The 15,625-nt window shown below is 27.8% G+C and overlaps 1 protein-coding gene across 1 annotated transcript in view; it reads right to left on the bottom strand.

Annotated features, from left to right (window-relative positions):
- Positions 1 to 15,625, bottom strand: part of LOC129959701 (cartilage oligomeric matrix protein-like) — a 594,738-nt gene that overhangs the window by 52,758 nt on the left and 526,355 nt on the right. The window contains exon 12 of the mRNA XM_056072616.1: positions 7,530 to 7,634. Coding sequence (XP_055928591.1) covers positions 7,530 to 7,634 — 105 coding nt within the window. The remainder of the gene's footprint in view (positions 1 to 7,529; positions 7,635 to 15,625) is intronic.

Raw genomic sequence — 15,625 nt, 5'->3', positions numbered from 1 at the left:
AAATAATTCATACAAAAATTAAAAAAAAAAAGAATTTATAAAATGTTGCCATCAAAGAATTCACAATAAGCTTTTATCTGCAAAATATATACTTATCATGAACAAAACAAAAATAAAATATGTTCTATTTTACATTCTAAGTAATTAATAGACTCAGAAAAGTAAAAAATAAATCGTCTGAAATCACTATTAAAATTCTTTTTCAAATATTTGTCTTTGAAATATTACATGTATCTTAATTATTAAGAAATAGTATAGAATTTTTAGTTAACAATTAAATAATTTTGACAATCCATTATGTATTCAACTTTATGTCAGTAACTTTAAAATCAGTTTTAGCTTAATAAAAATCAGGGTTATAAACAGAGTTTTATTAGTAAACTCAAATCCAAAACTTTTTACTGTAATTATTATTAAAATAATAATTACAGTAAAAAGTAATTTTAATAATAATTACAAAATTAATCTTCAATCAATCGTAGATTAAAATTATTTTCTAAATTTTAATCTACAATTCGTCATTACAAATATTATGAACTCTTAAAAACCAATTTTTCCCGAATTTAACACAAGGTGTCGCAGTGAAATAATGTATTAATTATTTTAAAAACATAATTAATGCATTATTTCACAATTAAGTTCTGAAAGTACTAAAATCATTATTATCAAGAATATAGAAGTATATAAAATTTTAAAAACTGAAAATAGGTATCAAAAATCCAGCGTACATACAAGAAACACGTGAAGTTAAATAAAAAGGAAAATAATCGCAAAACTGTTAAGAAATTTCTAATGGAGAAATAAACAGTATAATTAGAGACAGAAAAATGAAAATTGCTACCATTTCGCTTTCAGTTTATATTATATTTTATTTGATGAACATTTTATTACTTAATTACGGTTTACAAATATATAGTTTATTTTTGATTATGAAATATTTATTTTATTCCATAATATGAAGCAGCAAAATATTAAACATATTTGACATTTTTCTTTTTGGACTCTTTATGAAAAGATACTTTGAAAAGAAGACCAAGGAATCATCATTTATTTGATGTTATAGATTATCTAAGAAATAATTTTTCGAAAAGCAATGTTTTGGCATGCACCAAATGAACTGTGACAGAATATAGCATTTAGAAAGATCTGTTAATAAAATATAAAAATCTTTAATAATATATTATCGTTAAAATATTTATGAAAAACAACTTTTGTTTATTTCGATTCTTAGTTTCTCTGCTATTTCGACACAAAATGACTTTGGAATAAAAAAAATGAATTAAAAATCTGTCACTAAAATAAAGGAATTGCAATAAAATAAAGCCTTTTTTCAATTTTATTAATTTTTTATAAGATGGCGGTTTTAAATTTCTGAATGCATATAATATTAAGCATTTAATGATGTTTAAAGTAATGATCAAATCCTATATCGTTAAATTTGCATGGATTTATTTATTTATTTGAGAATTCGAATCATAGTTATAGACTGAATAATTGAAAAAAAAATTTCAAATAAAGGAAGAGGAATTTTATGTTTGAATAATTTATTTTGAAAAGTACTTACTTGTTTTATTCTTAAAGATTTTAACAAATCATGTTTTAAGAAAAATCGCCATGAATTATTGATTAGAACCTTAAAAGAACCTCACAATATATAAACATACTCGAACAGAAAAATGATTTATTTATTACAACAAAGTATAATTTGAGCAAATATGTAAGAATAGGACTTCATATAAATTTAAGTGCCAGTTTAGTAATTGTTAATATTGGTTTACACTAATTTAGGTATTGCAAAGTAGACATGTCTATCTTTGAATACTTAAAATTTGTCAAGGAAATGTAATCTTTATTTAAAATATTTCGGATATTGTTTAAATATTTTCTAATATGTTTTGCGCTTATAATAAATTTCAATTACTAAGATAATTAAGATTTAAAAATAAAATCTATCCCTTTTTAAATTTTTCGAACAAAACTAAAGGATGATCTTTAATATGAAGAAAAATGATGATTTACCAGCATTATATTTCTTCTAATTACAGAGTGAGCACAAATGATGGACCCGATTTTAAAAAATCATATTTTCGTAACTACTGCACATATTACAATAAGTGATATGTGAATTTAAAGAGAAATATGCCAAGTATTTTCAGTTATAAATGTTCGATGTGTGACTCTCTTGTTACACGGTATACAATCAACCTGTAATCCAATTCGTTCCAAACATTTTGTAGCATCACTCTGTCTGCACAAATGTGTTCTTTAAGTTCTGATTTTTTTTTGTGGGATTACGTCAAAGACATTGTATATGCACCATCAATGTCAATGAAAACGCTGTCAGAAGTTAAAAAACGTATTTGTGCAGCATTCATAACGCATTTGTGCAGACAGAGTGATGCTACAAAATGTTTGGAACGAATTGGATTACAGATTGGACGTATACCGTGTAACAAGAGAGTCGCACATCGAGCATTTATAACTGAAAAAACTTGGTATATTTCTCTTTAAATTCATGTATCACTTATTGTAATATGTGCAGTAGCTTCGAAAATATGATTTTTTAAAATCGGGTCCATCATTTGTGCTCATCCTGTACTTCCTAAAGTTATTTGAAAAATTCTCTAAAAATTACTGAATATAGATATAAATTCATCACATTGCGAAATAGGTACTTGTGTATTAATAGCATGCCATTAACAAACTTTAATATTAACCAATGTTATTGCTGAACATTTTTCAAAACAGCCTATTAGTGTGCGATCTTTGACAATTTTTTTGGCGGGAAGGGCTTGCTGTTATTACATTATTGTAAAATAATTCAACTTCTAATTCATCTACTCTTAAAGAAAATGCATTGCATATTCTATAAAAAGTCTTATAATATATCTAAACATGCTTAGCATAATATAAAAAAATATTACAGAAAAATTCTTGCTCAAGTTCGTTAAAAATATTACAGGAAAAGAAAGAGGTCGCTCAAGTTCGTTAAGTGCAATATAGGTCGATCTGAAATTTCTCATAGTGATATATGGAACCCGTATTATTAGAATGCCATGTGGTAAAAAGACTGAAAGAAATTATCGGGAAGTTAGTAGCATTCTAATTGAGACATTTGGGGCTTGTTGCGTGAGATAAAGAACATTTCTTATCATTATTTAGCCACCTGTCAACTAAATTGTCATCACGTAAAAATTTTTTCGCCCATAGCATCGTTTAACAGCCTGTCCCTAGTAGCACATATATAGTATAAAATATTGTATGATATTAAACAATATTCGCAAGTGTATAATAATGCTGAATATTAAATTATATAATATTGCATGATATTAAACAATATTCACAATATTGTATAATAATGTTGAATATTAAATGATATAATATAATATTTATATATAATACAATATTTTACAATATTGTGCGACAGGATGTGATACCTGGGGTCACATGACAATGGTATAAGCATTATTCTGGTGCAAGATTTGTTTATAGCATAAGCTGCGATGGAGCCTAAGATTCAGAACAAAATTCTTATTTTGATTAGAATATAAAATTAGAAAGTAGTATGTGAAAAAAAAATGATAGGTTAAATAAAAGTACAAGTAGTAAAAAACGCCGATTTCTTTTTAAAATGCAAAGGTGTTGATATGTGGCTTTTGTCCAATTAAAAATGATAAATCACAAGTGTCGAAATTAAGATGTTTAAGTTACAGTGAAATCAAGGCTGAACAATCTATAAAAATATGCTGTAACGAATGATAGTTTCTAAGGAATAGGTGGCGCTGTGTGTATTCATTTTCATTTGTATATATTACATATTCTTTCTTATACATTGCTCATTTCTATAAATACCTCAAAAATAAACATATCTATTTGTGACTTCTGGAGTTTGTTTTAACTAGGAGTAACATGATATGTAGGCCAGATGCAGGAAGCGAGTCCTCTACATACGCTTTATAGTCAAAATGCTTCCATAAGCAGTGCAAGTTGGTGAGGTTCGATGAAAAATAAACGTTTGTGAATAAGATTGAATCCTCACTCCTTAACCAGCTTAAGATAACATCATGCCTGAGTTTAGTTTAGTTATATTAACGTCCCGTTGTAAAGCAACACTAGGGCTATTTTTGGGACGGATCTCATAATTTTGAACCGTGGTCAGATGACGAGGACGACACCTGAGCTGGCACCCCCTCTCCACACCACACCAGCGGTAGGACGTTTGGCATGACGGATTTAACGTGCAACAAATCCCCTTACACGACGGTTCTTCGGTGGAATCGGGTCTCGAACCTGAAACCCTACGGCTCACAAGCCGGGGCCTTATCACCACGTCACCACGGCCTATAACATCATGCCTGAGGTTTAGACAAGAAATTAATGGTATCAAATTTATTTTCTGTACACAAATTCCAATTTTTCTGTACACAAATTCTAATTTTGAATATCCCCATACCATTTAATATACAAAAGAATATTCTCTACATGGCACTATTTAACGACCGGCCACGTAAAAATATTGTCATCTTATTGTCATCTAATTACCGGTTATGCTCAAAAAATGACTTTACCATATGGCCATTTATCTCTGTCACAAAAAGAACATCTTTTTCCATATTGTCATCTAGCTCTAGTCACGGGAAAATATATTTTCTGTATTATTATCATTTGACCGCCTGTTACATGAAAGTACACAAAAGTATTTGCCATTTAATCATGAAATGATGACGTAAAAATATATCTGAAGTCCAATTATAAATCATTTCGTGAAAGTTATCACTAGTGGCTAAATAATATTGTGGACAGATGACGCAAAATGATAATTCTTTCATTTAAATATTTTTGCTTAACTCAAATATTCTATATATACCGGGCATGTTTGATCAATTGGAGTTATGATATGATAGTCAATGCTGTAATTTTTATTAAATTTTGAACAAACATATATTGAAATATCTCTGTTGTGTGAAGGTATGTGATTACGTTCGAAATGAATTTTTTGAAAAACATTTAAAAATAGTTATATTTTTGTAATTTGCATTAAAAAGATTGAAAAAACATGTATGAAACCAAAATATACCAGTTAAGTGCTAAAGAATGTTTCAAAAATTGAAGAAAAGAAAATTTTGTTTTTTATTAAAAAGAGGTATAAAGCAAAAATCTTTTAATTTTAGAGCTTTATCAAATGATTTGCTTCAAATTTTGCAGATAACTCAAAAAACATATTATCTAGTTCTTGAACTAAAAAATAAGCTGCATTTCTGTCCATTCTTTAAATATTGAGGTTCGACTAATAAATATGTCAAACATTTCCATTTTTTTTCGCATTGTGAAGAACTAAAACAACTATAAAATATTTCCAAATAAAAACATTACTTATTCTTTAGTTCCGGAACAGCAAAAATTGAAAAATTATTATACCAAATTTGAACAAAAAGTCTGCATTAGATTTTAATTTTTGAATTTTTTGGAAGAAAAGTCTACCAAAGATTAGAATTTGATAAAACGGTGTAAGCTGAAGATGTAAAATGGTAATAAAACGGTATGTAAAGGCAAATATAAAAATCAATGTAACTTCTTAAAAAATAGAAACAAAATTCGAACGGTTGCATAAAGAAATCTGTTCAAACATTAAGAAAATTAAATATTTAAAAAAATTCACAGTTTCGTAAAAAAATCGACTTTACAACGAAGTCACCTTAAATCAGTGCATTATTTATGACTGTATATAAAATTTGGAACAACTGTTTTGAAACCTTTTTAGCTTTTCTCCAACTGATTCAGATTTAATATTTTGCAAATCACCCTAAATATCATATAGAAATTAAAAACTTATTTGAAACGTTACACTTGACTACGAAATGAAAATCGCGAAAACACCTGAGACAGCAAAATCAGTTCATTCGAACCAGTTCCTTCTTTTTTTAAGAGACACCTCAATGAACGCAATATCGAAAGAAAAGAAGTACCGGATATTAGAAAAAAAGTAAAGAAAAGAATAAAGAAGGAACTCTCTTTCCACATCCCGTCCTTTTCAAATGCCTTCTTGAGGATACATAGAGAAAAAGGCTTAGAGGAAAAGAGAAGAGAGAGAGAAGCAGAAAATATCTGAATAAAACAAATGTCTGAAAAGATAAAGATAAAAGCAAAAGCAAAAATGCCGACATGAAATATTTCAGAATTAGAATAAAGAATTAATCTTTAAGTACCGTAAATTAAAGTTCTTTAACAAAAAAAAAGATATATATCTTTCTTTTGTTGTCTCTATCGTTAAGATTTTAAGGTTACTTTATATTATTAAAGTTTTTAAAATTACGGTATAGATTAAGAATTTTTATTTTTATATAAAAAAAAATGTATTTCCTCTTTTTTGATATTTTTTAGCCTGAAGCAACCGAAAATCCCTTTGAAAGTAAATTGGCTATGAGGAATGTATCTAAATTACAAGGAGGCAGTTTCTGCCATAAAAAAAGCAAAAAAAAAAATGTATTTCAAATTGAAAGTTGGAAAAAAAGCACAATTTTGGAATAAGCATACAAATGAAAGCATTCAAATATAATATAATGCTTGGATATTTTTCTAAAAAAATTTAAAAGAAGCAATTGAATATTATCATAATTACGATTTTAAAGCATAATTTCAACAGATAGAAATACTATCCAATATTTTAAAATGTCAAGCACAAAATTTTTGCAAGCAGTTTTACTGTATCGGTCTTCATCAATGCATTAGTCTTGTAATTATAAAAGCATTAGTCTTTGATAATGGAATTTATTGACTGATACTAACAGTAGGAATTAAGTTAGTATTTTAATAAAGTTAATGCCTGCTAAATAGCAACAATGGAATTAAATCTTCCATAAATATCTTCAAAAATTGCGTAGATCTTGCTTCAGTGAATTAAATTCCACGCGACAATATTATATAAAATCATAGCCGTTGATGTTCTTTCAAACAAAATAAAAATAATCACTGAAGTCATTTGCCGTCACATAAAAATAGTATTGTATATATTATTGTAGCAGGTATTTATATCATTTGGCTGAAAACAATAATTATTGGCTCTTTCTAATTATATTCATAAAATGTAATTTTCGTAAGCAGCTGTACTGTATCGGTCCCTACAAATACATTAGTTTTGTAATTGATAATGAAATTTATTGACTGATAATAACAGTGACAGTTAAGTTGATGTTTTAATAATGTTAATGGATACTAAACAGAAATAATGGTAATATATCATTTTTTGAAATATCCTTAAAAATTTCGTTGATTTTACAAAATATGAATTAAATTACACACAAAAATGTTATTACACACGAAAATAATACCTGTTAGTATTGTTGTGAACAAAATAACAATATTCGTTGAACCATTTGCCATCACATAAAAATATCAATTACTGTAACATCTATTCAGAACATTTGGTCAGAAACAATAATTATTGACACTTTTGAATTGTATACATAAAAAGTAATCTAGAAATTCGTTATTGGAGCAATAAAAAAATGATATGAATTTCATCAACTTACAGCTTTGCATCTAGGACTTGAGCAGGATAGATCTACATCAGGCCAACCATCCAAATCCCGATCTGGGCCACAAGTTTTGCCATCTCCAGCCCATCCAACACGGCACTGAAAAACATAACATATTATTCAGAAATGCACCTAGAAAATTCAATATGAACAACTAATAAAAGCAACAAGAAGTTCCCATCCAAAACGTTACTGAAAAGTATAACATATTATTCAAAAATTCATTCAGAAAATTCACTGTGTTAATAACAGTTCCCATCCAAAACGTTATTGAAAAGCATAGCATATTATTCAAAAATGCATTCAGAAAATTCACAATATTAACAACGGATAAAAGTTCTAAAAATTCCCATCCAAAACGTTACTCAAGAGTATAACATGTTATTCAAAAATTCATTCAGAAAATTCACAATATTAATAAAAGTTCTAAAAGTTCCACAATGTTGCTGAAAAGCATAACAAACTATTTAGAAATGCATTCAGAAAATTCACAATATTAACAACGGATAAAAGTTCTAAAAATTCCCATCCAAAACGTTACTGAAAAGCACAACATATTATTCAGAAATGCATTTAGAAAATTCACAATATGAATTACTGATAAAATTTTTAGAAACTATTTTATTGTTTTATAATTAAATACACCCAGTAAGTGACATGTTAATAAATTTGGTTGTAATAAAATTGCAACATACATGAAAAAATATATGAAACCTTATATAGTATATTTCCTTCAAAACATTAGTCTAAATATGAAGAGAAAGTAAAAAATAGAATGAATTAGCGAAAGAGATTATTTGTTGTTTGCCCAAACATGGTATTTTGCTTTTTTATATGCTAAATATTAAAAAAAAAAATATGAAACAAATTTAACTCCATTCCATCAGGATTTACAATTTATTAGAATTTTCGTATCCAATGAAAATGAGATGTTGAAAGAGTTTTAATATAATTTACACCTAAAAATATTGTTAAAATTTTTAAAATCGTTAATAGAAAAAAAGCAAAATTATATTTGTTGAAGATAGTTCATATAGGCTACATTATTTTTATTGAATGAAAACTGATCAACATTTTGCTGATCAATTTTCATTCATTGTACTTCGTTTTCATTTTCTCTCGTAATATTTTAAAACTTTTCATTGCTCGAAAATGTATACAAGCCTTTCTCCTGACTTTGTATTTATCGTATGAAGTGAAAGCGCTTAGAAAAAAAATAAAGGTTAAATAGGAATTATAAAAGGTTACTTTACAAATTTTAGGAATTAGGATTTTTACAATTTCATGCTAAAAAAAGCACAATTCAACCTATCTTAATGTCCTTAAAATTGTTCAATGGTTGTTTATAATTTGAATGATATGAACTAATTAATTAAAATATATTGCTTTTTAAATCCAGATCTCATTTAAATTTCTCTATCTAGTGGAGAGGAGAGAATGCATTAGTGAAATTATGAAAAGGGAAATATTCCGAACATGTCAAATGAATAATTAATGTCCCATTCTTGAACGAGTGAAAAATCGATGATCGAGAAGAGTTTCCATTTCTTAATTAAAATAAATTATTTCATTGTCGCAGCTGTTTCCACAGACTGCATTTCTCTATTTTGAAGATAAACAGTTTCATTAGAACCTTTGATCTTCTGAAAAATTTGTTGCTATGTCATAAAAATTCCCAAAATATTATTTTTTTTCAATATTTATTTTAGAGGTAAAATATATTTCTTTGACTGGGAGAGAAATTTCTTATTAAACAGAGACGATGTTTATAATAGAAATACTTAAATTAAAGTTTAATTTTATTGTTTTTACAATATATTTTCAATTTTAAATGAATATGTAGTGAATTTCTTATATCTTTTGCGATTTAATTTATTTATAACATTGTTTCTATGTCTTATGCTTTTGATCTTCTGAATATTTTTGATTAAAATAATTTTTGTTTAATATTATACAAATAAAATTTTAAAAAAAACTGCTTTATTTTTTTAAAAAATTATGCTGTTTCATTTTAATCTATTTTTAAATTTCATTATTATATATATGCATAATAGGAATTTGTAATTACTTTTTCACCAGATGGTGCTTTTCAAAAAGAACAATAAACTGGCAGCAAAATTTTAAAAATATTAAAAAATGCATTGTGATCGCGAACACACAATGGCGCAGAATTTCATTAATCAGGCACTTAAAGAATTGTGTGTAAATTAATATGAAACAAATCAAGCCAAATTAAAATATGTGAAAGGTTTAATTAACTGCACAAAATCTAATAGATTCGTATTTATGATTTCCTAAACTTGATTCTAATTTTAAATCAGAAATTAAATTTCCTTAATTATACAAAGGGTGTTCAAATAAAAAGGTACGAAACTACACTGTGGGTATAAATGAAAACTTTATTCAAACTATACACCATAGGCTTGAGCGCAACGATCCCATTGATTAACGAGCCGAAGGATCCTTGTTCCCAGAATTCCTTTGGCTGTGACGGGACCCATTCCTTCACAGCGACCTTAAGTTCGCCGTCCGAGTTGAAGCGCTTCCTTTTCAGATGTTTTTTTCAGGGGACCAAACACATGAAAATCGCAGGGCGATAGCACCGGGATGTAGGGCTGATGGTCGAGCTGCTCCCACTCGAACTTGGCCAGTTCCACGTATGTTATCCTGGAGACGGCTGGACGCATGTTATCATGGAGCAGAACCACACCCTCCGTGAGTAGCCCCGGTCTTTTGTTCTTGATGGACCTGCGTAGTCTTCGGAGTGCCTCACAGTACACATCGGTGTTAATAGTTCTTCTGTGCTCGAGGAATTCAACAAATAGCGCAATTGGACGGCGCTCTTTATAAGAGCATATGCTCTCTCTCCTGTTCATGCGGGTGCCCGCGTATGCTCCGATCTACGCCGGACACTCTAATCGCATTTCTAGATGTCTCTCTACGGTCTCCCATAGCGGCATAAGCAAATATGTTAACGGTTACGTTGTTATGTCATTTCATATCTTTTCATTTGAACACCCTTTGTAATTTTGATATAATCTTGATTATATTAAAATTATAAAGTTAATTAAGAAATTATTTTTAACAAAACTCTTGTCAATATGTTTAGTTTTAATGTTAATTGTAATGCGTCAAAAATTATTTATTTACCTTGAGACTCAAATCTAGGCATGAAAAATCTAGACTCCCAAATCTAGATATGAAGCTCATAAAATATTGAGAAAATTTGGTTAATAAATTAATGGAATTCGTAATAAATCAAATAAATCATGAAAATTTTTTATATTTTTGTAAGAAATTTTATTTGAACAGTATCGAACATCCGATAACAATTCTAAACAATTTCAGAAAAGTATTATGTAATAAAAATATTTACATTTTGTTATATTATTATTCATAAAAATAATTTATAAGATTTAATTATTGACTAGACTGTTTAGGACTTCTTTAAGGAGAAATTGATTCTTCTCCCTTCCTCGTTTTTGACTTTCTTCTTGTCAACGGATTTTTGGATATGGTCTGACTAAGTCAACCCATGGAGATTAGCAACAACAACAAAAACAATTATTGATTGAAATGGTAACTGAGGTATTTGATTGTAAGGAAAAAAAATTAACAACTAGGCATAACTTGAACCTTGATGTGACTAGAAAGGAGGATGAATGAGCTATCCTAAATTTCACTTCACTTAATTTAGAATAATTCAATTGTTATTAAGTGAAAATCGTTGATTATCTTTCTCGAAATTCAAGTTTTAATTTTAAAATAAATTTTTATTAACTGAGTGCAATTCATATTTTGAAAAATGAGTATTGGTAACCGAAAAAAATTTCAGAGGAATATTTTTTTAAAAACAGAAATTAGAATAAAATTAGCAAAGTAACCTTATCCGAATTTACAGAGATTAAATGACAAGAAGTTTCTTCTGAAGAGATTAATTTTTTTTCATTTAAAAATAAATGACTTCTTCGCTTTTTAAAATAATACATTTGAAATTATTCCAATTTTATTTTGATTCAATTAATTTAATTACTTTTTGTATGATTTTTTTCCGAAGTCTTCCTCTTTTTAATCAGTGAAAGGCTTATTTTTCAAATGGATAGTAAAAATCTAAATGAAGTTAAAGTATAAGGGAGAGAAAATGCTTTTTGATATTTTCTGAAGCGCAGAAAAGTTATTCTTCAAAATATTAAATAAAGCTTTAGAAAAATAGCTCCAATTATCATTCTAAAGAACAATAAATAAAATTGTCGGAATTCAGTGCAATATTTTTTATTGCATATTGAAGTAACTTATGACTCCTGATTCTCCAATTTATTTTTCAAAATTTCTCTCATTTCTTTATTACGGCGGTAAACAAAACAATTACAATGTCACAAGATTTTATAATGCAGCTTAAGTATCTGCTGGCTGTCATCTAGTGTCAACTGGCTTTCATTTCAGAGAATTGATTATTTTCTGAAATTACTTCTATGAAAAGGCAAAAGAGTATTATCGTATTAATATCTCTGCCGCCATTTTCTGAGTATCTGAGATACATACTGAAATGATCTCTTTATTCTAATTGGTTTCAGTACTCAGTGCATTTCAATTTGGCAGGAGAAGTCGGTTTTCAGAAAGTTTCTCAATGACATTTACAGAAACAGATTTTTTTTTAATGTTTTGCAATATGAATTAAGCTTTTGCTTTGTATAATTCCGACTATTATTTTGGGAAACAATTGTAGCATCTCATCCATTTTAGATTTAAATAAGATAATAATATTTACTTGAAATTAAGAGGGAATGGTAATATTCACTAGATATAAATGGACGAAACAGCATAACAATGAGATAAAATGGAAAATAGATGTCACAATTATTTAAGATGAATGTGAAAGATGCAGAAGTAAATATTAACAAATAATTTTTTAAAATAAAACATCTCTACGAAATAGTAGAGATTCTAATGTCAATAGTAGAAATTCTAATGTCAATAGTAGAGATTCTAATGTCAATAGTAGAAATTCTAATGTCAATAGTAGAAATTCTAATGTCAATAGTAGAGATTCTAATGTCAATAGTAGAAATTCTAATGTCAATAGTAGAAATTCTAATGTCAATAGTAGAAATTCTAATGTCAATAGTAGAGATTCTAATGTCAATAGTAGAAATTCTAATGTCAATAGTAGAGATTCTAATGTCAATAGTAGAAATTCTAATGTCAATAGTAAAAATTCTAATGTCAATAGTAGAGATTCTAATGTCAATAGTAGAGATTCTAATGTCAATAGTAGAGATTCTAATGTCAATTGGTATATTAGGTAGACCACCAGTCACGAAATCATGATGAAGAGGCAGTATGACGTTTTCTGTTGATTCGAAGCACCGTGGTAACACATAAGACAGAAGTGAGACTGAGATATAATAGATTAGGAGAGTGTGCCTTTTAGAAAGGGCATTCAGGGGAGACTGGCCCACATTTGTATTTCAGTCACAGGGAAATGAGAAATATTTAAATCAGTCTATCCATCTAAAGAGAGCAATTCATTGCAAAAGGGCGTATTCATCTCCCTATTTGAGGAAAAGGTTTAACTTTATTATTATGATATCTTCACGATATTGAATGTCATACGTAATATCGACAAACATCGTTGAGATATCGCAGAATATCTTTTGAAAATAGAGCTAACTACCTAATTGTAGATTTCCGAGTAGGCAGTTGCGCAGATTCGAAAATCTGAGAAAGGCCGCAAGAAGATTGATGGAAATGTTATTTTGTTAAATAAATAAATTCGTAAAAAATGCAATTCCTATTAATAAAATAATATTAACAATATCATTGTGTACAAACGTCAATGAAACGCATGCATAAATTATATTAAATTAATAAATAAATAAAGCATATGCATTTTCACAAAATTAAAATAAAAAATAATTAATCAAATATAAAACATGCAGATTAAGTTGAAAATGTATTAAAATGTGTAATTAAACTCATGAGTTTATTAAGAAAAAGTCTCCATAATATAAATTGCTTAGAATAGCAAAATGCATAAATTTCTTCATTCTTTTTTAAATAACACTGGTTAAGAGGTCAATCAAAGCATGGAACTTATAACCTTCTTCCTTTATTTAATGGTTCTCAGCTTCAGCCTACCTTAATTCATTAACCTACCGACAGGCATTTTATGAAAAGAGAGAGAAGGGAAGAGAGAATTAAAGTTATTAAATTTCTCCCTTTTTAAAACATAAATACATATTCAACCTTTCTAATAAAATGATCAAATGCAGCTTCATTTTCTATTTGGTAAATCGAAAATAAAATTAAATGAACATTAAAATCGCGAAATCTTTAAAATGTTAATTTTTTAAGAATATCTCTTTGGAATATTTAATGATTATAATTTTTAATAAAATATTTTTCCTAGCCAAAACAAGTCTTATTTAATAAAATTTTCATTTATCTTAAATATAACTTTATTTTCAATAAATCGAAAGTCAAAAAATTAATTCAAAATTAATTCACGTGCCGTTCTTTTGCGGAATTTGTTTACACAACAGTGTTTTATTTCTGAATATTCGAATCCAAAATTTTGAAAAATTTCCTCGTCTCTGATGTCACTAAGTAAATTAAATATTAAAGGTGGAAGCTTGTAATTTTCTTAATTTAATGTTTAACTCAGGAATGAACAGGGACTGAATACATTAGGGAATTAAAAAACACGCGAAATGAATTTCAAGTGAAATAAAAGAAGCGCAATGTTGTCATATGCCGAGGAATTTAATAAGTATGCTCGTCGCATTCTTGAAGTGGCTGAGCCTTGTTTACAATGTTAGTCAAAGAATTAATTTTCTTGTGCTGTTCTCTGGCTTCTAACCACAATGGAAATATTTTTTTTCTATATTTATAAAAGGAAATGTAGGTGCGTGGTATCTAAACAAATCTATCGCATTAACGGATATAAAACTTGGTACATAAATGATGAATTACAGTATCTTAAAATCTGATATTTAAACTTCAAATTTTAATAAATTTAACAATGAAAAATTTTAATTTAATATTTTGTATTGTTTTGGATGATTTTCGCACGGATATGCTTCGTTTTAAGGGTTGAAAAAAAAATTAATGCATAATCTCATTGATTGCTTCTTAATAGAGAATATTTGTCATTCTAAAAAATTTCTCTAGCACATCTGACATATTTTATAGAATTTTATTAAATTTTTAAAAATTATTTTTACAAAAAATTTTAAGAATTGAAGCTCAAATCCTTACACCTGAAATTCTTAATCCATTATTCTTTCTCAAGCTTTTGAGATCATAATGGAACATTTATCTTTAAATTAAATCAAGAAAGATAAAATTACCTTATCCTGATTTTTCATTAATTATTTTAAGATTTTTTCAAAGATTTTTTTCTCGCTGATTTGCGACAGAAAACGCAGATTTGTCTGCGGCTGGTGACAAGAACAGGCCTGCTTTCACATCAGTAGCTTTGCTGAGTTCAGTTGAATTGGTGTCATCACTACATCTCTTGTGTAACTGATTAACGTAACTGACTTGTTAGTTTGTGCGCTTGTGTGCTTTGTTGTGAGTAAAAACGGCTCAGTCTAATTGAATAAAGATAAGACAAATGTCGCAGCATTCTATTTTTTGATTTTCTTGAACTCCCTACTTACGAATCTATTATGAAGTGCCAATGTTATGTTAGGTATAACCTCAAAATTGCTTTAGAGAAGAAGCCTTCTGTAATTGAAATATATAGAACAAATATGGCCAAGAACTTTTATTCCTATTTCTTCTAGGAAAAGAATTTTACAAATGATAAAAGCTTAACATGCTAAATAAAGGAATTTATTAAAGCCTAAAAGCAGAAAATGTTCAGATAAGTTTGATTCCAACCTCATAGAATTTAGAGAAGAAGCTAAAAGATTATTTGATATTGCTGACTTGTATAAAAGAAAAAAAGTACCAGTTATGGAACAAAAGTTTCTAAACGATTAACTCTCTAATAGGAAAATAGTTAAAGGTAAGATTGATATTACTACCACATGCGCTTTGAAGAAGAAAGAAGAAAGGAAAAGTTAAGAACTACAGAGAACAATTAA

This window comes from Argiope bruennichi, chromosome 1 (assembly GCF_947563725.1).
Source record: "Argiope bruennichi chromosome 1, qqArgBrue1.1, whole genome shotgun sequence".
NCBI lineage: Eukaryota > Metazoa > Arthropoda > Arachnida > Araneae > Araneidae > Argiope > Argiope bruennichi.
This window is presented reverse-complemented; position numbering and strand designations above follow the sequence as displayed.